The sequence below is a fragment of the Staurois parvus genome, unplaced genomic scaffold (genome assembly GCF_062004578.1).
Source record: "Staurois parvus isolate SC_StPar_1 unplaced genomic scaffold, SC_StPar_1.0 ptg000439l, whole genome shotgun sequence".
Classification (NCBI taxonomy): Eukaryota; Metazoa; Chordata; class Amphibia; order Anura; family Ranidae; genus Staurois; species Staurois parvus.
The window spans coordinates 4,345,412-4,367,188 of NW_028318235.1; the positions used below are offsets into that span (position 1 = coordinate 4,345,412).

Sequence of the window (21,777 nt, forward strand, 5' to 3'; positions counted from 1 at the left end):
TTTTCAAGACCCAACATATGGCTGTCCACAAATGTTTGTGTAAGAGACATGCAAAACATTAAAATTATGTTAAGATTTTGTAACAAACAAAATCAAGTATAAAAATTGACATGAAAAGGAAAATCTCAAAAGTCTAATTGGCTTTACTATAGAAAATATGCCAAAGAAAACCATATTTCAAAGCACCTTTGAAAAGAAAAACAAATCTGGTCTAATACTGAGAAAAAAAACAAACCTCATTCTCTGATCGTCCTCTTTTGCAGAGGATACTTTAGTAGATGCGGATTCTGTGTTTTCACTCTTCAGTGCTTGCTCACCATCTTTAGCTTCTTCCTCAGGCTGTGCCTTCATCTCATCTTCCATGTTCTCATCAAGATTGGGTTCTACTTGGCTACTCTGGCCACCTGTGCTATCTATGGCTACTTCAGAGTCCGTGTCCTTTATCATACTTTGTTCTAAAGACTCGCTATCATCTGAACCTAAAGTTTCTTCAGCTTCACACACTTTATTTGTTTCACCATCTAAATCTAATGTGTTATCAGCAGATTCAATGGTGACAAACACATCTTCGTCTTCCTCTTCCTTGGTCTTCTCGGATTCAATACAACTATTATCTTGATCAACTGACTCCTCCACTTCTGGAGCCTCTTCTTTAAGCTGTTCAGATTTATCACTTTCCCCCAATATCTCGAGCTCTTTCTCATTTTCTATAGATTTAATAGGAATAGAACGGCACAATTTAATGACCAGGGAAAAAAACAAAATTACAAAAACGTGGAACTGGCATGACTGCCAAATTAGAAAACTAGGCACAGAGATTGGAAAGTTGCGTTATGTAATTATTTTAATAAAAAAAAATATATATATATATATTATAGATTTATTTATATTCCACATATTTACACACCAAGCCTAACGTTTATAGCCAACTAAACACCAAACATGGCCAAACCTATAAGAAAAGCTGCAAACACGACATGCTTCTGGTCTTGAAGCTAGTCCCAACTTGACGTGTGGATGTTCTCTGTTCTTCTAGACCGCTGGAATTGTCCATTACTTTGTTTAAGTATTTCATAGATAAATGTTCCAATTTCAGCAAAAATCCATCTTGTTTGTGAACTCCATTTTGAGCATTTAGTAATCTTCCATACATCCGGAAAGCAAGAATGAAGCAAATAAAAGCTTAAATCCCAAGACAGAAGAATGCTTCTTTGTAATTTACCTCTATCTTCTCGCAGCCACGGATTTCACTGTCATTGCAATTGTGACGTAGTGCGGGTTAACTAAAAGCTCAATGTTCCTTCTAACTCCAGATCTATGAAGTCCAAAGGTTACTTTGCTTAAAAATGATATAGTTAGCTAACATAAGTAATCAAGATGAATTTCACAGATCTGGCAATATACATTTCCAATCTCTGTGGCCCAAAGCTCAACTGAACTGTAGGCACATTAAAGTGGACTTGTGCCAAATGTCAATAGATTTTTAGAGATTAACATATAGAAACAGAAGGCTTGAAATATTTGCCTTTCTAGAGGAAAACACTGCTTCCAAGGGCTTAACACAAGACAAAGCCTATGTATCTGGTCACATGATCTCTGCTGTTGGGGAAGACCAAATAATCTGAACTTGCTTTCAGCACAGATAACATTGTCAGATACCTAGGTCTTTGGTTTTGTGAACAGCATTTTCTCTAGAACTGGTATTTGAACACTAAGGATTTATTCATGCCAGCAAAGCAGTTAAAATGTTAACATTTGAGTACAGGTCCACTTTAAACTTATGAACCCCACCATAAACTGTAGGACATGGGTGCCATATTAGACAGTACCTTGTTCCAAACTTGTCTCTTCATTTTCCTGTATTTAAAAAAAAAAAAAAAAAAAAAAAAAAAAAAGAAGGTTAGAATTGTTATCTTAATTAGTCTAGCATCAGCATATAAAACAGTCTGTCCGTCCCGTTTCACACGGATGTGGTGGGGGGAACCGCGTGTGATTCAGACAGGAATCACACTGCATCCCTGTTCAAATTACATACGACTCTTCGCAGTGCGATTTAACTCCATTCATTTGGTTAGGCTCAAAGTGCACTGTACCCACACAAAAAGGTGGTGCATGCACTTTTTTTTGCACTGGAATCAGAGCACATGGGTGTTCATGGGATCAGAATCAGCCAATTGCACTAAGTTTTGTAAACAGTTTTTGGGGTGTTGCAGGAAACGAACTGGAGTCACTGCAAACCCTGTAATGCATCAGTGTGAACCGGGATTCAAAAAGGTAAAACAAAACACCTTGATATATTTGCTACTTATTAAACTTGACATGGTCATCTTTTATAAAATACCTATAAAGTGTGTATAAAGAAAAAAAAAATAAATATGAATATATCTATATCTGTACGATAAAATTACACAGCTACATCCAAAAAGTCAGACCTGTTTTTTTGGACTTTGTGGTCCTCAGCCCAGACCCCATTTCCCTTAAAGAACCACCCTCACCAGATGTTAGAAATACTTGTTAAATCCCCCCAGTGGACAAGGACAAATAGCACTTGTCCCCATTAAAATCAGTGCAGTAGTGTGGAAGCAAAACGTTTTATCACTATGGTAGTGCTGATATACCTCCAAAGCCCAAATTGAGGGCGTTCCAATGGGAGGACATAAAGGCAGCAATAAAGCCATAGCCACACAAGTTTGCAGCGGAACACTTAGATACACTATATTGCCAAACGTATTGGGACACCCATGTAAATCATTGGATTAAGGTATTCCAATCACCTCCATGGCCACAGGTGTATAAAGTCCAGCACGTAGGCATGCAGTCTGCTTCTACAAACTTTTGTGAAAGAATGGGTCGCTCTCAGGAGCTCTGTGATTCAAGCGTGGTACCGTGATAGGTGGTCACCTATGCAATAAGTCCATCCGTGAAATTTCCTTGCAACTAAATATTCCACGGTCAACTGTCAGTGGTATTATAACAAAGTGGAAGCAACATCAACTCAGCCACAATTGTAAACTACATAAAATGACAGAGCGGGGTCAGCGCATGCTGAAGCGCACAGTGCGCAGAAGTCGCCAACTGTCTGCAGAGTAACCGTTATTTCCAATTTGCAAAAAGCGGAGAACGCCTGCTTTATATGTTACAGGTTCTCACATAGCATTAAATAAAGCACTGCCTAAATATCTTCTCAGAACATTCCAAAACAAAAAGGTTTCCTCTTCTATTCAGAAGAGGATGGGAAGGTAATGCTCACCATATATAACCCTGTGCTGTGATGGCTGATCTCATCAGCTGTAAATCAGACATTAACAGTCTTAAAGGGTTAAATGTAGAAGCTGGCATTCAGCATTGAATGTCAGTGAAAGTAAACTCACAAACTGAGTTACTTCTCAGTTCAAATTATTCAGGAGCAGCTTGCAGTCTGCCAGAGGCCAGCTGCAAAAAACATACCGAGAAGGGGGGGGGGGGGGGGGCAGGGGGCAGATCACTGACATGAGCTCCTACACACTGCTTTGTATGGTTTTGCTTAGCAGAGCCATAAAAAGCAGTGTGCTTACAGTAAAACAGACAGCCCACGTAGTAAACAGCACAGTTAACCCTTTGATTGCTGCACGTTAACCCCTTCCTAGCAGTGTCAGTGCTTTTTATTAGCACTGATCACTGTATTGGGGTCACTGGGGATGTCAGCGAAACCAAATTAGTTCCCCCCAGTGTCAGAATGCCCGCCGCAGTCCCGCAAGAAGTTCCCTAGTGTAAAAAAAAAAAAAACGAACTTTACAAATAACTTTTTTTTAGCAAGGAACATACATTCTACATTATGTGCTGTAAATTGCCTCCACAATTACTCGTTTCTCTTTCTTGTTGGAGGCTGCCATTTTGCTGAAGTCCAAAGCCCATAAAAATCAGTAAATCTTTAGGCTGTCAGCAGATTGGTCTCTACATTTTGGACATAGTGTAAAATATGGAGAACTGAGCATGTGCAGAGCAGTGAGACCGTGCATTACTGGATTTTAAACTGTATAGGCACTTATTTTTATTGTTTTACATAGCTACACTTGCAAATGGGGCCAGCCTGAAATGATCTAGTAGGACTTTCATTTTCTGACTAAAGTTCCAAAGTAAGTCCTACCCCTCCCCCTCGTATCAGCTTGTGCAAAAAGATGTACCATCACATTCCATACAGTGGCAAGGAAAAGTACATGAATATGTAATTAACTGGTTTTCTGCAGTAATGTTCCATAAAATGTGATCTGATTCTCATCTAAGTCAAAACAACAAACAATGAGCTTAAGCTGATAAACAAAAAAACAACCTTCAAGAGAACCGCTCACACCAGACATCCTACAAAATGTGTCTGAGCTGAAGCAGTTTTGTAAAAATGTAAAAAAGGTCAAGAATTCCTCCTGAATGATCCAGAGCAACCGAACACGCTTGCATGTAGCCACTACTGCCAAATTTAACTGTAAGGGTTCAGCATTCTTCAGCACTGTGAATGTTTAATGGGTGTGTTCAATAAAGACATGAGAAATTATTTTAGGTACTTCTATAGCACCGTCAATTATGCAGCACTTTACATATTCACATCAGTCCCTAACCCTCAATGGGTGTATAATCTAAGGTTCCTAACACATTCATACACATACAAGGGCCAATTTAGACAGGATTCAATTAACTTACCAGCATGTCTTTGGAGAATATCGGAGTACCCGGAGGAAACCCATGCAGGCACAGGGAGAACATGCTAACTCCAGGCAGGTGGTGCCATGGTTGAGATTCAAACCAATGACCCTAGTACTGCCAGGCAGAAGTGCTAACCATTTAGCCACTGTGCTGCCCATAAAAATTAGAATTTAGGGCTGCAACAATTATTTTCATAAATGAATTAGTTGGCTTGTTTTTTCCCTTGAGATTTTTCTGATTAATTGAAACAAAAAAAGCAAAAACAAAAAAAACTGTGTATAATTTAGTTATAATTGATGTCGGGTCTAGGACCGTCTGCTCCCTCCCAAGACTCAGAACAGCTGCTCTCCCTCCTGTTCAGGCTATTCTGATCTTCAGTACACAGAAGCCAGCAGCAATAGCAAGAGCTCCTACTCCCCACATAGCACACACCTGTTATCCAATTCTCTTACAGAAAGCCTGGAATATGCACTTTGTGCCAACAGTGTAGAGATCTAGGCTTTATCATTGGATATACAGAAAAAACCTCAGGGCTCATGTACACGGGACGTTTGGAGAACACTTCTGAACGCTGTAAATTGACAGCAGGAAAACCGCAGTAAAAACATATGTTTGTTTTTCAACGCTAGCATACCGCGTTTAGAAGCGTTTTTTAAAGATAAAAACACAGGAGAACCTCCCAAATGCCCAGAATGCACTGAAAAAGTGGTAAATTATTAACTATTTCAGAGAAATACACACAGTAGAAGCAGAGACAGCAGTATGTGTTGAGATAATTAGGTGCGAGTTGCTCAGTAACATTTCTTTTGTTTCCAAGGGTGGGAAAGGTGCCTGCCCCAGTGAGTCATTAAGGCCACCTGGCAGGGGGTCATCATAAGGAATTTGAGGTGTGAATGGTGCTTTAACATATCTTTTGTTTCCAAGGGTGGGAGAGGTCTGAAGTGTGAATTGGTCATTACAATGTGTGACAAGCTTGGTAGGAATATCCTGTTAAGTGTTTTGTCCATCTGAGCACTTTGAAAACTCTTTGCATGCATCTTTCATGATGAAAAAAAGGCTCTAGACAGCATTGGAAACTGGAAGAGTTTAAAAAAAAAAAAAAAATTCAAAAGCAAACGCTTGTAAACGCGATTTGCAGCGTTTTGTTATTGAAACGCTGATAGAAGCGACATCTGAATGCAAGTTTGTTGCGTTAAAAAAAAAACGACTAAACTCAACTGCTTGTAAATGAAGATGTGTACATGGACACATAGGAAAACATTAGGGTGTGTTCAGGGGCTGCTTTAAAAAAGAAAAAAAGAAAAGAAGAGCTGAACAGCTCCCTAAATGTGAGTTTACCAGCTGCAGTGTACATGAGCCCTCAAACTGTTTATACAGAGATACTGCACACTTGTTTACAGACAGCCTCAAACTGTAGACTCTGTAAACACAGTGTGCACATGCAGGAATAGGGGCAGAGATAGGGTAGATTGCTGAGATTGTATCTACCCCATCTAAACTTTCAAACACAAAAAATGGACTGTTATTGTGAGCTACATGAAAGATGAAGTGCACATGGTGGAAAAACAAAAAAAGGAGGTAAGAAAGAAAGAAAGAAAGAAAGAAAGAAAGAAAGGACAGCCGATTTGTGATATGTGCTAATTATTCAACCTATCCCATAGTTCTTTAATATGCAATGCACACCTTGAAAAAGTACCTGTACCCCTTGAAATTTTCCACATTGTCATGTTACAACCAAAAACGTAAATATGTTATGCGATAGACCAAACACAAAGTGCCACATAATTCTGAAGTGAAAGGAAAATGATAAATGGATTTCAAACTTTTTTTTACAAATAAATATCTGAAAAGTGTAGCATGCATTTGTATTCAGCCCTCTTTATTCTGATAGCTTTAACTAAAATCTAGTGGAATCAATTGCCTTCAGAAGTCACCTAATTAGTAAATAGAGTCCACCTGTGTGTAGTTTAGTCTCAGTATAAATACAGCTGTTCTGTGAAGCCCTCAGAGGTTTGTAAAAGAAATTTAGTGAACAAACAGCATTACAAAGGCCAAGTAACACACCAGACAGGTCAGGGATAAAATTGTGGAGAAGTTTAAAGCAGGGTTAAGTTATAAAAAAATATCCCAAGCTTTGAACATCTCACAGAGCAATGTTCAATCCATCATCCGAATGGAAAGTGTATGGCACAACTGACAGGCCAGGCAAGAAGAGCATTAATCAGAGAAGCAGCCAAGAGGCCCATGCTAACTCTTGAGGAGCTGTAGAGATGCACAGCTCTGGTGGGAGAATCTGTCTACAGGACAACTATTAGTCGTGTATGCCACAAATCTGACCTTTATGGAAGAGTGGCAAGAAGAAAGCCATTGCTGAAAGAAAGCCATAAGAAGTCCCGCTTTGCAGTTTGCGAGAAGCCATGTGGGAGACACAGCAAACGTGGAAAAAACAAAAAGGTGCTCTGGTCAGCCGAGACCCAAATTTTACATTTTGGCCTAAAAGCAAAATGCTATGTGTGGCGGAAAACGAACACGGCACATCACCCTGAACACACCATCCCCACAGGGAAACATGGTGGCAGCATCATGTTGTGGGGATGCTTTTCTTCAGCAGGGACAGGGAAGCTGGTCAACTTAGAAGAAAACAGAGAGTCTGCAAAAGACTTGACTGGGGCGAAGGTTCACCTTCCAGCAGGAAAATAACCTTAAACATACAGCCAGAGCTACAATGGAATGTTTTAGATCAAAGCATATTCATGTGTTAGAACGGACCAAAGTCCAGACCTAAATCCAACTGAGAATCTGTGGCAAGACTTGAAATTTGCTGTTCACAGACGCTCTCCATCCAATCTGAGAGAGCTTGAGCTATTTTGCAAAGAATGGGCAAAAATGGCACTCTCCAAATGTGCGAAGCTGATAGACATCCCCAATAAGACTTGAAGCTGTAATTGCACTGAAAAGGTGGTTCTACAAAGTATTGACTCACGGGGGCTGAATACAAATGCACACCACACTTTTCAGATATAAGGGAAAAGTAAGTTACCAGTAATGGTATTTCTGGAAAATCTTTCAGGACAGCAAACCAGAGAGATGACTAGCTCCACCTGACAGGAAACACAATCAACAACTGACAATTTAAATTCCCTGCACTTTCCTCCACTCCTCAATTATAGAAGAGTAATCCCACACTCTGGTGCACAAAAGGTAATCTGTCTTCAAATAACCAACACTGGACACGGGTGGGAAGTAGGCTTGCCATCCTGGAAGATTTTCCAGAAATCGTTACCGGTAAGTGTAACTGGTACTTTTCTCTACCACCAGGAAGGGTTCCTTGATTGACAGACTCCGAAGGTCACCTATATTTCTTGCCGCTGTGATGGCTAGAAGGAAGGCCAACTTAAGATAAAATTTTAACCGAAATCTGTGCCACTGGCTCAAACATGAAAAAAAACTTCCTTATCCTTTTTAGCCTTGGTAGGGAACGTATCCCCCTTTTCGGCAGATCTAGGTAACACCTGGTCCAGCTCTGAGCCAAACAAAAAGGAACCCTCGAAGGGTAAACCACAGAGACCGGTTCTTCATGTCTGATGGCCCTTCCAGGTCTTAACCCACATTGCCCTCCGGGCTGAGTTAAGAATGTTCTGACCATCACCACCGCAGCATCTGCTAGGTAGGCTACTGCCTTACCAACAACATCTTCTGATTGGGCGTCCCCTTTTTCCTTTGTACCCCGCAAGACTTGGTCAATTACTCTATGCATCCAAGAGTCAGCATTCCTAGCGATGCAGGTGAATGCCAGGGCTGGGGCCATAGTAGCAGCATTGGCACTTTAGGCGTCTTGGGGGCACTCTGTTGGGGAGTTCCATATGGCTCTAGAGGGATAAAACAGGCCCAGGTTAACAAATATTCCCTTCCCCCTTAGTACACCTGTAGGGGGAGTGGGTAAGGTCTCTACCACCCTCCTCTCTTCCCACTGGCGGCAGCCTTCCATCTTAGCAGTGCCCTTCGGTACTGAGCCGCCTTCGCCAGGCTCCTGGGTCCCCACTCCCAGGGGTAACTCCTGGAGGCTCACCAGCCACATAGGGAAAAAATGCCAAATGGCACCTTCTTTAAACCTGAAGTCCCATCCACGCCAGAAGTCTTATTAGGAGCGAGGCTTGGACCACAGTCTTACCACTCTTACTTCCGGTCTTGCGCCCTGGGCTCTTACTGGGGGAACCAGTGAGACTTCACTGCAAACACCCCGCCCTCCCTACAGGGATGCGCCGTGCGATCCAATGCTGGTCAGGCATCAACATACCCACAAGAAGCGTCTTGCGGTCCCAGTCCTCTCCTGACATGCCTCCCTGGAAGATGGAGGAAGGGCGCCCATCCCTGAAATGCTGGGCACACTTCCCTTGTGCCTGGGAAACTCCCACAAGTGAGACCCCTGGTGTGGGTGAGTAAACACCTGCCTTCCCCGGCTGTCTACCCCCCAGGAGGGAACCCCACCCTCCGGTTCACAAAAAACACCAAAGGTTTCACTGCCAGGGAAACCATCAAAAACTGATGAGTGGAGGGAAGGGCGGGGAATTTAAACTGTCAATTATTGATTGCATTTCCTGTCAGGCAGAGCTAGTACACACACACACACACACACGAATTGGAACACTCAGGTGTTTGTTTTGAATATGAAGAGAAAAGTGAATAAATCTACCAGGTGAAGCAGAAACCTTTTTTTCAACTATTTTGCAACAACAAATCTGAATTATATCCATTCAAGATTTAGTACCTGGCTATCGCCTGAATCTTCTTCTAAGCCATTATCTTCAGTTTCCTCCTCTTGTTTTCGAACTACTCAAAAAAAAAAAAAAACATGGCATAAAAATGAGATAGCAGTATTAACTACAGCTGTTAGGAAGCAAAGTGTTAGGAATAAGATACGTTGTCCGTGCTAAAACATAGAAGAATTGGCTGACTAAAATAGAATATAAAAAACACAATTTGAGGCATAAACCGTTCAAAGCAAAATAAGGCAACGGTTGTATAAAGAAACACCATTACACCTATTAAAATTAAAGTGGAGTTCCAGTTGGGGAAACACACACAAACACACCTCAGCAGCTACAAAAACTGTAGCTGTGGACTTTTAAAATAAAGACATCTATCCCTCGGTCCAGCGGTGTCCTCTCCACGGCTGGTTTAACCGCTGTCTTCTCTCCTCGGCATCTTCAGTGTGGGCACCCGGCTGTAACAGCTTCCCGTTTCACAGTCAGGTGCCTAGTGCGCATGTACCATCGCACTTTGTGAATGGCCCCGTAGTCTTTGGGGGAACGTCTGCTTCCAATTGCACCGGGAGTGGGTACCTGCTCCCTCCAAACACACACTCCCTAAAGGCGCCAATCCGGGACAAAGCTTTAAAGCGTAAATTCCCCTTTTCCGTGGAGCTCCGCTTTAAGTTCAGCTGTGCTAGTTGCACTGCGTTTAAATTAAAACCATGTTGACTGTTAGAATTAGCGATTGAATAAATTCCGCTACATTATGTCACATTATCTGAAGTGTCTTTGGAATGTTTCAAGCCATTGACACACACACACACACACACACACACACACACACACCTCTATATATTTGGACACAGGCACAATTTTCATACTTGTGTTTCTCCATGCCACCAGAATAAAGCTGAAAATCTGCACATTTTAGATTGTTTCATTTTTATTTAATTCAAGGGGTTGAACATAAATATCAAGTACAAATTTTAGTAACTGCAACCATTTTTATACACTCTCCATTTTCAGGGGCTCAAATGTAATTGGACAAATGAATATCATAAATAAAATGTTAATTTTTAATATTTTGTTGAGAATCATTTACTGGCAATGGCTGCCTGAAGTCTGGAACCCATGGACATTACCAAAGACTGGGTTTCCTCCTTTCTGATGCTTTGTCAGGCTCTAACTGCCTTGTTCTTTGTTTGTGGGCCTTTCTGCCTTTAGTTTTGCCTTCAGCAAGTGAAATGCATGCTCAATTGGGTTGAGATCAGGTGACTGACTTGGCCATTGCAGAATATTCCACTTTTCCTTCAAAAGCTCCTGGGTTGCTTTTGCAGTGTTTTGGATTATTGTCCATCTGTACTGTGAAGTGCCATCCAATCAACTTTGCTGCATTTGGCTGAATCTGGGCTGACAGTATATCTCTAGACACTGCAGAATTCATTTGGCTGCTTCTGATTGTCACATCGCTAATAAACACCAATGACCCAGTGCCACTGGAAGCCATGCATGGCCATGTCATCACACTGCCTCCACCATGTTTTACAGGTGACATTGTGTGCTTTGGATCATGATCTGTTCCAAGCCTTCTCCATACTTTTTTCTTCCCATCATTCTGGTACAGATTAATCTTCGTTTCATTCATCCAAAGAATGCTTTTCCAGAACTGGTCTGCCAAAAAACATCTAAAAACAGCCAAAGTCTAATCTGACTTTGCTATTCTTCAGGCCTTTGAATGGTTTGCACCTTGTGGTGAACCCTCTATATTTGCTCTCGTGAAGTCTTCTCTTGATTGTAGACGGACAACGATACGCCCACCTCCTGGAGAGTGTCCCTCACTTGTCTGGATGTTGTGAATGGGGTTTTCTTTACCATAGAGGATCCTGTGATCATCCCCCACTGTTGTCTTTCATGGACGTCCATGCCTTTTTAGGTTGCTGAGCTCACCAGTGCGTTCTTCTTACCTCAGAATGTACCAAACTGTTGATCTGGCTACACCTAATGTTACCTCTCTCATGGATTGGTTTAGTTTTTGAAGCCTTGCATGGCCAGCTCCTTTGAACAGATGAGGGTTCACAGCAATAGATTCCAAATGCAAAATACCACACTTAGAAATCAACTCCAGACCTTTTACCTGTTTAATTGATGAAGAAACAATGGAGTAGCCCACATCTGGCCATGAAACAGCTTTTGAATCAATTGCCCAATTACTTCTGGTCCCTTGCAAAAGGGGAATGGCTACTCTTAAGAGCTGTAATTCCTAAAGCCTTCCTCTAATTTGGATGTACTTACTCTCAAATCAAACCTGAGAGAGTGTGCAATTTTAGCCCATATCCATTATATAACTATAGCTTCAATATGTTTTGGCAAATACCTGGGGGAACAAAAAAAAAAAAAAAAAAAAAAAAAACTAAAAATTGTGCCTGTGTCCAACTATATATGGACCCAACACACACACACACACACACACAGAAGTGAATAGACCCCTCACATATTTCTTTTCATGTGACAACACTGAAGAACTGACACTTTGCTACATTGTAAAGTAGTGAGTGTACAGCGTGTATAACAGTGTAAATTTGCTGTCCCCTCAAAATAACACAGCCATTAATATCTAAACCACTGGTAACAAACGTGAGTATACCCCCCAAGTCAAAATGTCCAAACTGGGCACAATTAGCCATTTTCCCTCCCACTGAGTCATGTGACTCAGTGTTACAAGGTCTCAGGTGTGTAAAATGTGGGGTTATCGCTCTCTCTCATACTGGTCACTGGAAGTTCAACATGGCACCTCATGACAAAGAACTCTGTGTAGCGCAAAAATTCTTTTTTTTTTTTTTTGGGTTTCAGATCCTCAGATGGCCTAGGCTACAAGAATACTTCCACCGTGCTGCAGCTCAGTTTCAGGGTCTTGGCAAAGACCATACAGCAGTTTAACAGGACAGGCTTTACTCAGAACAGGCCTCGCCATGGTAGGCCAAAGAAGTTGAGTGCACATGCTCAGTGTCATATCCAGAGGTTGTCTTTGGGAAATAGACGTATGAGTGCTGCCAGCATTGCTGCAGAGCTTGAAGGGGTGGGGTGGTCAGCCCGTCAGTGTTGAGACCATACGCCGCACACTGCATCAAATTGGTAGCCTCTTCTAAAGATAATGCACAAGAAAGACCGCAAACAGTTTCCTGCAGACAAGCAGACTAAGGACATGGATTACTGGAATGTCCTGTGGTCTGATGAGACCAAGATAAATGTATTTGGTTCAGATGGTATCAAGCTCGTGTGGCGGCAAGCTCGTGAGGAGTACAAAGACAAGTGTGTCTTGCCTACAGAAGCATGGTGGTGGGAGTGTCATGGTATGAGGCTGCATGAGTGCAACCGGCATTGGGGAGCTACAGTTCATTGAGGGAACCATGAATGCCAACATGTACTGTGACATACTGAAGCAGAGCGTCATCCCCTCCCTTCAGAGACTGGGCCGCAGGGCAGTATTCCAACATGAAAACGACCCCAAACACACCTCCAAGACTAAAACAAATAAATGTGCCGCACTCCACTAAAATTATAAAGAAACTCAAAAAAATGTTTTTCCTACCATACGCTATTTAAAATTTAATATTAAGTTGCAAAATATATTGTATAAGTCACACTATTGATGTGCTATTCTGCTGCAAATACGTTCCCAGAATCACAAAAAAATTTTATATGAAAAAAGTCCACACCAAAAAAAAAAAAAAAAAAAAAAAAACTTCTCATGTGCTCCTTCACCTGTGTACGCTCACCTGATTTATATGACCAAACCGTTAAAGTGAGGTCAAAACAACCTGTGTCCCTTTAAATGGACTTAAAGATGAGTGGATATATATATCCCTGTCCCAGATGGATGGATGGAGTGTTTCCCTTTTTTCCAGCAGGTGGTCTGTTTTCCTGGAGTTGGATGGATGAACTTATCCCACTCTCCTCCAGGGGGTCTCCTCACTCCTTTTTCATTTTCCTCTCCATGTGCATGATTATCATGTAATAAAATAGAATATAGTGCCTTATCTTCTTTAAAAAGTATTATACTTAAAATAATGTACTGTGACGTACTGAAGCAGAGCATGATCCCTCCCTTTGGAGACTGGGCCACAGGGCAGTATTCCAACATGACCCCAAACACACCTCCAAGGCGACCACTGCATTGCTAAAGAAGCTGAGGGTAAAAGCAATGGACTGGCTGAGCATGTCTCCAGACCTAAAAAACTATTGAGCATCTGAGGGGCATACTCAAAATGGAAGGTGGAGGAGTGCAAGGTCTCTAACATCCACCAGCTCTGTGAGGTCGTCATGGAGTGAAAGAGAACTCTAGTGGCAACCTGTGAAGCTCTGGTGAGCGCCATCCCCAAGAGGGTTAACCACTTTCCATACGGCCATTGTATATAAACGGTCGGACAGTGGCAGTGCAGGGTCGGGTGGCCATTTATAAATGGCCTCCCCACCCGCCACTTGTGCGCGCGCACACCGATCCGGTGCCCGCTGTGTCCTCTGGACACAGTGGAACACCGATCGGACGGGACCACTGTGCGAGGTCCCGATCATGTGATCACTGATTGGCCAATCAGTGATCACATGCAGAGTAGTAAGCAATAGGTCACTTCTGACATCATTGCTTACTACGTGTGAAATCTGTGAATGATCACAGAGGTCACATGGTACAAGGCTATTCACAACAGCCTTGTACCATGTGACAAGCTGTGACCAATCACAGCTCACACAGTAGTTCTCAATGGCTGCAAGAATGCAGCCAAAGAGAAGGAGAAATGATTGCTTTTACACCCATAAAGGCTGTAAAAGCAATCAGTGCAAAAAAAAAAAAAAAAAAATCTTCATTACCCCCCACAAGTAGTACAGTGTCACCATGGTGACACTGTACTGCTAGGGTGACAGTATGTAAAAAATATTAAAAAAAATAAAAATGTGCAAAAAAGTGTTTAAAAATGATAATTTTTGGTTATAAACTAATTTGGGTTATTTTTTTTTTTACTAAAAAGATATACGGAATAAATTTTGGCCAAGATTTACAATGAAATTTTATTCGCAAAATTTTATAAGAAAAACACTTAAAGATGTTTGGACTTTTTCATTTACATAGCAAAAAAAATTAAAATCCCAGTGGTGAATAAATACCACCAAAATAAAGCTTTATCGGTCTCAAACAAATGCTAAAAAATTCATATGGGTACAGTGTTGCATGACCGCGCAATTGTCATTCAAAGTGTGATAGCACTGAAAGCTGAAAATTGGCCTGGACAGGAAGGGGGTAAAAGTGTCCGGAATGGAAGTGGTTAAAGCAGTGCTGGAAAAGAATGATGGTCACACAAAATCTTGGCAATTTGGGCCCAATTTGGACATTTTCACTAAAGGGTGTACTCACTTTTGTTGCCAGCTGTTTAGACATTAATGGCTGTGTTATTTTGAGGGGACAGCAAGTTTACACCGCTATACACTCACTACTTTATATTGTAGCAAAGTAGAATTTCTTCAGTGCTGTCACATGAGAAAAAAAAAAAAAAACGCATATACACACACACATATATACATACACTGCAAAATTTAAACCGAATCTACCATGAAAGCGCACGCCTCATAAAATCAATACTGCATCAACATTACTCAAGTCCACTGTTATTTTAAAAATAACAGCCATTTATAAAAGGATGTGCATCACATAAAATTATGTTCCCAAGTGCCCAGCCTGAAAAGCTTAGAATACTTGGTCAGAGAATCTTCTATCAGCGGTAGGCTTGGGAACGTCATAGCTTCAAATTTACCTCTTCCGCTTCGTTTTGGGGTCTTTTTGCTTGGCGTCTCAGAACATATTTCATCTGGGTTTCCTCCCTCCTCTTCAATAGCCTTTAAAGAAATCAGAATACAAAATGTTAAAAAAAAAAAAAATCCAAAATATTCGCATAACTGTGGCTTTTGGTAAAAAAACTGAAATTTGACATAAGGCATTATTCACTAAGATAAACCTTGTACTGCCGTATTTTATCTAAATTTTTTGTAATATCACTGTCACACACAGGAGAGGGAAGAAAGACAACAATGTTCAAAGAGAATCAGCCTCCACCAATTAAGTTTACCACCACATAAAAATACCAGTAATTTGTGGGTGCGACCACTGAGTAGGGGGGGTGTTTTATTTTCTTTAAAGTGGGTGTGGTCAGTGGAGTCTCCTATTTTATTTTGAAAATCAGGCAACCTTAACAGTGGTTGAACTTCACATTTCAGCTTTACAGCCAAGACTGAAGCGGAATTCATCACACCAACGCCAATGAGATAGAAAGCCAGCAATTGCACAAGTGATTTACTCTGGTAGGTAGCCAAAGCTTTAAAGCAGAACTATAGGCATAGCATTTTTTACCCCCCATTTTGGATAGAATAAAGGGAGAGTTAACACTCCTGTAAGTTAATTTTCTGTCTCAATGGGGAGATTTACCCTTACTTCCTATCCCACAGCCAAAACAGCAAGTGAAGAGGATATTCCTGAAAATGAAAAGGGAATTCCTTGGTGAAAAGCAAATCAGCAAAAGGTGGTGGAGTAAAGACATCAAAGACACATACTAGTACAATAAAAAAATTACATGTCCCCGCACGAGAAAAGTCCTGGAAGCCAGACCCCTGAGAGGCAAAGGGGAGCCAGTGGAAAAATCAGTAATGGGGAATAATAGTGGAGACCAATCTAGTTTGTCAGTGGAAACATATCTGAGTCAAGGTAAAGAAACTTTACATATGGACTGAATTGGATATAAGGAGTAAGGAAGAACAAAGGAGAGGAAATAGCAGACATGTTCGCAAAGCTAGAAAAAATTAGTTCAAAAAAATGATATGGCAATAATACATAAGGACTTGGGACAAGTACTGTCTCGAGTGGAAGAAATGGACGGTAAATTGGATAAGCATGCCCAAATAATAAACAGAGCTTAAGAACCAATTGGAGGAACTGCTACATGAACAAAGAAGAATGCAATATAAAAGTAGAAGATCAGGAGAATAGAAATAGTAGGAACAATCTTAGGATTCGGGGGCTACCAGAAGGTACACAAGGAGACGATTAAAGAAATGTAATGAATAAAGTGTTCAACCCACAGACCTATAACTGAGCAACTGAAAATCGAACGAGCCCACAGGATAGAGAGACCCCATGGAGTATCCCCTGGAACCCCAAGAGATGTGATAGTAAGAGTCCTCTATTTTGAATATAAAGCAAGAATTTGGGAGAAGATGAGGAATTCACGCAATATTATACGAAGGGACGGACATGCAAATCTATGTAGATATAGCACCAGAAACATTAGCAAGAAAAAGGATTCTGAGACCGCTCTTGGAACAAATGCAAACACAAAACATCAAATAGAACTGGGGTTTTCCTGCTTGCCTGGTGGGATGGAAAGATGGACGTTCAGCTAGATTAAGGTTTCCGGAAGATCTCCAGGACTTCTGCGAGAAACTAGAACTGTAAGTCCCAGATATCCCAAACTGCACTAATGGGAAAAGGGAAGAACTGGGACAAGTACAAGAGAGGTGGCAAGTGATCCCAAGGAGAAGAGTACAGGGGGGAGATGGGTTATTAGCGAGAAAGGGGTATATTAAAACTCTCCCCTGGTTTCAAATTTATTATGCAGATTGCCCTCTGTGTGACCCAAATGAAAAAAGGTTTTAACCACTTGAGCTCCTGAGGATTTACCCCCCTTAATGACCAGGCCTCTTTTTGCTACTCGGCGCTGCACTAATTCAACTGATAATTGCGCGGTCATGCAATGCTGCTTCCAAACTAAATTTACGCCCTTTTTTTTCACACAAAGCTTTCTTTTGGTGGTATTTGATCACCTGTGCACTTTTTATTTTTCACGCTATAAACAAAAAAAGACCAAACATTTTGAAGAAAAACAATATTTTTTACTTTTAGCTATAAAAAATATATAGTAAACTCAAAGTTAGTTATAAATTTAGGCCAAAATGTATTCTGCTACGTTTTTGGTAAAAAAAAAAATCCCATTAAGTGTATACTAATTGCTTTGTGTGAAAGCAATAGCGTCTACAAACTATGGTATAGATACTGCAATTTACGCCTTTTTTTGCTCTAGAGCGCTGCGCTAGTTTAACGGACAATTGCGCAGTCATGCAATACGGTACATAAATGAAATTTACATCTTTTTTTCCCCCACAAATTTAGCTTTCTTTCAGTGGTATTTGATCGCCTGTGCGGTTTTTTTTATTTTTTGCGCTATAAAAAAAAAAAAAAAAAAGGCTGACAATTGAGGAAAAAAAAAACAATTTAAAAATCAAATTTAGTCATAAATTTCTGCCAAAATGCATTCTGCGACATGTCTTTGCTACAAAAAACCCCAATACGTGTAAATTAATTGGTTTACGTGAAAGTTATAGCGTTTACAAATGGCGGGGAAGATACTGGGATTTAATTTTTATACTAATAATGGCGGCGATCAGCGACTTATGGTGGCGATTAGTGACTTGTGGCGGGACTGCGGCGGACATTCTGACACTGGGGGGGACTTAGGGTCACTGACATCCCCATGACACCAATACAGTAATCAGTGTAAAAAAAAAACCAAAACACAAAAAACACTGACACTATACTAATGGCACTGGGCAGGAAGGGGTTAACTATTATTCAGTGAAAAGGTTAACTGTGTGAGGGGAGTGTTTTACTAGGAGGCAGGGTCTGTACTGCAGGGAACGCAGCTGATCGGGACAGAAACTCTTCCGTGGTTTTGCCCAGCCGTGCCACCCTGCCGTCATATTTCTACAGTGGCTGGGAGGCATGTGGTTAATCTTAAGAGATGTTTGACAAGAAGGTAGTTAATTTTTTGACCTACAGTGTAAGAGGTTTGAATACTCCAGTTAAAAGACATACTAGGGAAATGGGAAAACACTCAAATGATATAGTATTCTTACAAGAGACATTTGTCTTTAGATACAATGGTTAAATTACAATCAAGACAATACCTGACCTGGTATTATGCAGACTCTCCAATAAAACAAGCTAAAGAAGTGGCAATTGGGATAGCAAGTAATGTAAAATTTAACTTAAGAATGGTAGACCCAGAGGGTCGGTTTCTTTTTCTGAAGGAGTACCTACATGGTATGGAATGTACGCTAGCAAATATTTATGGTTCAAATAAGAACACAACGGTCTACTTAGTGGAGACTTTAACCACTAGCATACTGGGCACTTATACCCCCTTCCTGCCTAGGCCAATTTCCAGCACTGTCGCACTTTAAATGACAATTGCGCGGTCATGCAACACTGTACCCATATGAAATTTTGGGGGAAAAAAAACAAAAAAAGTTTTTTCTTTTCTTAGTTTTTGTTATAAAATTTTGTAAATAAAATGATTTTTCTCCTTCACCGATGGGCGCTAATGAGGCTGCAGTGATGGGCACTGACTGACTTTGACAGGTGCCACTGCTGGGGCTACACTGATCATCAGGGCCCTGATGCTCAGTGTACATGTCCCCTCCATGGAAAGCCGATTACTGGCTCAGCTCGAGATGAGAGAAATGCGCCCGTCATTGGACTATATGGCAGGCGGTGGTTAAGGACACTGACAGAATTCAAGAAAAGGAAACTAATTGTGGCTCGGGACTTTAATCTGTGCATGGACCTGCAGATGGATACTTTGCAAGTAAACATTTAAAAGCTTAAAAAAATTTCAGTTGACAGATGTTTGGAGAATTAAGCACCCAGGGATAGATGACTACACGTTCTTTTCCTCTGTACATGCAGTATATACCAAATTGGATTGTATTATGGTAGAGCATAGATTACTGGAATTTTTGGTTAAATCCAATATTGAAGTTCATTGTGACTGGTGCATGGTCCGACAATGTAAGTTGAAAATGGGAGAGGTTGCAGATAAGATAAATACATGGAACTTAAATGAGTCACTTTTACAAGATCAGGAGACGGAAGACAGAAAAAAAAATAAAAATTGAGTAATACTTTCAGTTAAAAATACAGAGGGTGCCTCAAAGGCCACAGTATAGGAAGACCATAAGGTCTATATAAAAAAGGGATATCCTGATTTCGGTCGGGGAAAAAAAAAAAAAAAAAAAAAAAAAAAAAAAAAAAATCGGATGAGAACATTAATAGAGGAAATACAGGAATTAAAACAAATACATAAAAGAATACATACTTAAAAAACAAAAAACAAAAAGAGAAGAGTTAAAATGATTTACTGGAACAGGAGACTAAAGGGTTTTTAAATATGGTGGCAAAAGAAAGATACCAATGGGGAATAGACCAGGGAAACATTTGGCAAATATATTAAGGGAAAAGAAACCAGTAGATCATATAAAGAAGATCAGCAATAAATCAGGGGAAATAGCATACCCAACTAAAAAGATCGCTAGCACATTCCAAGAATATCCTAGCCTGCTGTATGCAGTTAAACACAAGGACCAAAGTAACTCAAAGGGAAAACGAAATTACAGGCATTTCTAAAAGCAGGATTACCAAGATAAGAAGAAAAAGTGACAATGCTGGAAAATACAACAACACAGGAGGAAATACAAGCAGCATTAAGGAGTACAACAGCGGGTAAGATCCCGGGGCCTGATTGGTACACAGTAAGATATTAGAGGAAATTTAAAGATCAGCCAGTGCCTAGAATGTGCGAATATATATGAATGCATTAGGAGATGGGATGGAAATGAGGAAAGTCGCTTCTGACACACATTACAATTATACCTAAAGAAGGAAAAGATGTATCTCAATGTGCGAGCTATAGACCAATATCATTGCTAAATGTCGATATGAAATTATATGCGAAAGTTATTGCCAGAAGGATAAAAGACCTAATGCCAGAATGGGTTCACCCCGATCAGGTGGGATTTGTACCAGGAAGAGAAGGAAAAGATAACAGTCTGGGACCATTGCTCCTCCTGCAGAAGGATAAGAAAGTCGTCCCCAGTTATATTCCCGTCAACAGATGCCGAAAAAGCGTTTGACAGGGTAGACTGGGAATTTATGAATGGAACTTTAGAGGTACTAGGTTTAGGTAATAAAATGATGCAACGGAGAAAAAAATAAAAAAAATAAAAATTATACAGCTACCCCTCGGCAGGAGTGAAGATAAATGGTTCATGGTCTCAACCTTTTACAATGTACAGTGGAACAAGACAGGGATGTCCACCCTCCTTCACTGAAGGGTATGTATTATGCAAATTATATCCCCCTAATTAACGAGATAAAAGGAGGAATTGAGAAAAAGCCCAAAAGGATTGCTTTCCTGGATAGGCAGAATAAATCTGGTTAAGATGGTGATTTTGCCAAAAATCTTACATAAATTTCAAATGTTACCAATATATTTGCTGCTGGTGTATCTTAGGGTCTTACAAAAAGTGAAGAGATACATATGGGTAAATGAAAAACCTAAAGCAGGAGGTATAGGGAGAAAATAAATGGGGGTCTAACATGCCGGATATTAAAAGATTGTTTTGCAGTTATATTGTCACGAATAATGCATTGGGTGTATAATTCCCAGGGGAAAAGTTGGGTAAAGGTTGAAGAAAAAAAAAAAAACAAAAAACAAAGACACTAAGTGAAGTTCAATTAGATAATCTTATTTGGGATTCCACAACAATACCGAGTGTTAGCGGAAAATACTAGCACTTTAACACAGAATGTATTACAGGTACTTTTATAGCGCCATCAATTTACGTAGCGCTTTACATATATATTGTACATTCACATCGGTCCCTAACCCTCAATGAGTGTACAATCCTAAAAAGGTCCCTAACTCACATTCATACACATACGACGGCCAATTTAGACAAGAGCCAATAGTGTACAAACAGATGGGGTGGGGGTACAATTCACCATTAATACCACTAGTTGGCACAAAATATTTTACACCTGGGATGGGGAATATATCAGGGATGTGGATAAGAGATAGGAATACACGTTTAAAAGATATCATGGAAAAAGAAATATGTTCTTTTCGGGAGCTGAAACACGAAAAGGGATTTTTTTTTTTTTTTATGTGATAGATGAATGGAAGGATCACCAACTTAAACATTTTGTCTTAGCAATTCCACAGCCAATAAGAGCGATTGAAAATATGCACCCATTAGAACTGATGAATTTAAAAAAAGGAGCATAAAAACATTGCACTTCTCGTATGTACAAGACACTCACTAATATCTGAACCATTTTTTCCCACAATACAGGGATGTTGAATTTGTATTGCCCAGTGCCCAGGACATGTAGTTGCGTGCGCCGGGCAGGTAGTTTTTTTTTTTTTCTACCTTTAGCCCTGCTGCGGGCAAGCAACAGGCTCACCTGTCAGGT

General features: G+C 40.5%; 1 protein-coding gene across 3 annotated transcripts in view; it reads right to left on the reverse strand.

Annotated features, from left to right (window-relative positions):
• Positions 1-21,777, reverse strand: part of LOC149454046 (scaffold attachment factor B2-like) — an 85,909-nt gene that overhangs the window by 42,695 nt on the left and 21,437 nt on the right. For all 3 annotated transcript variants that reach the window (XM_089687896.1, XM_089687894.1, XM_089687895.1), the window contains exons 2-5: positions 15,233-15,314; positions 9,446-9,507; positions 1,830-1,857; positions 236-707 (exon numbers count right to left, since the gene is read on the reverse strand). In XM_089687896.1, the coding sequence (XP_089544022.1) occupies positions 236-707; positions 1,830-1,857; positions 9,446-9,507; positions 15,233-15,314 (644 nt within the window). The remainder of the gene's footprint in view (positions 1-235; positions 708-1,829; positions 1,858-9,445; positions 9,508-15,232; positions 15,315-21,777) is intronic.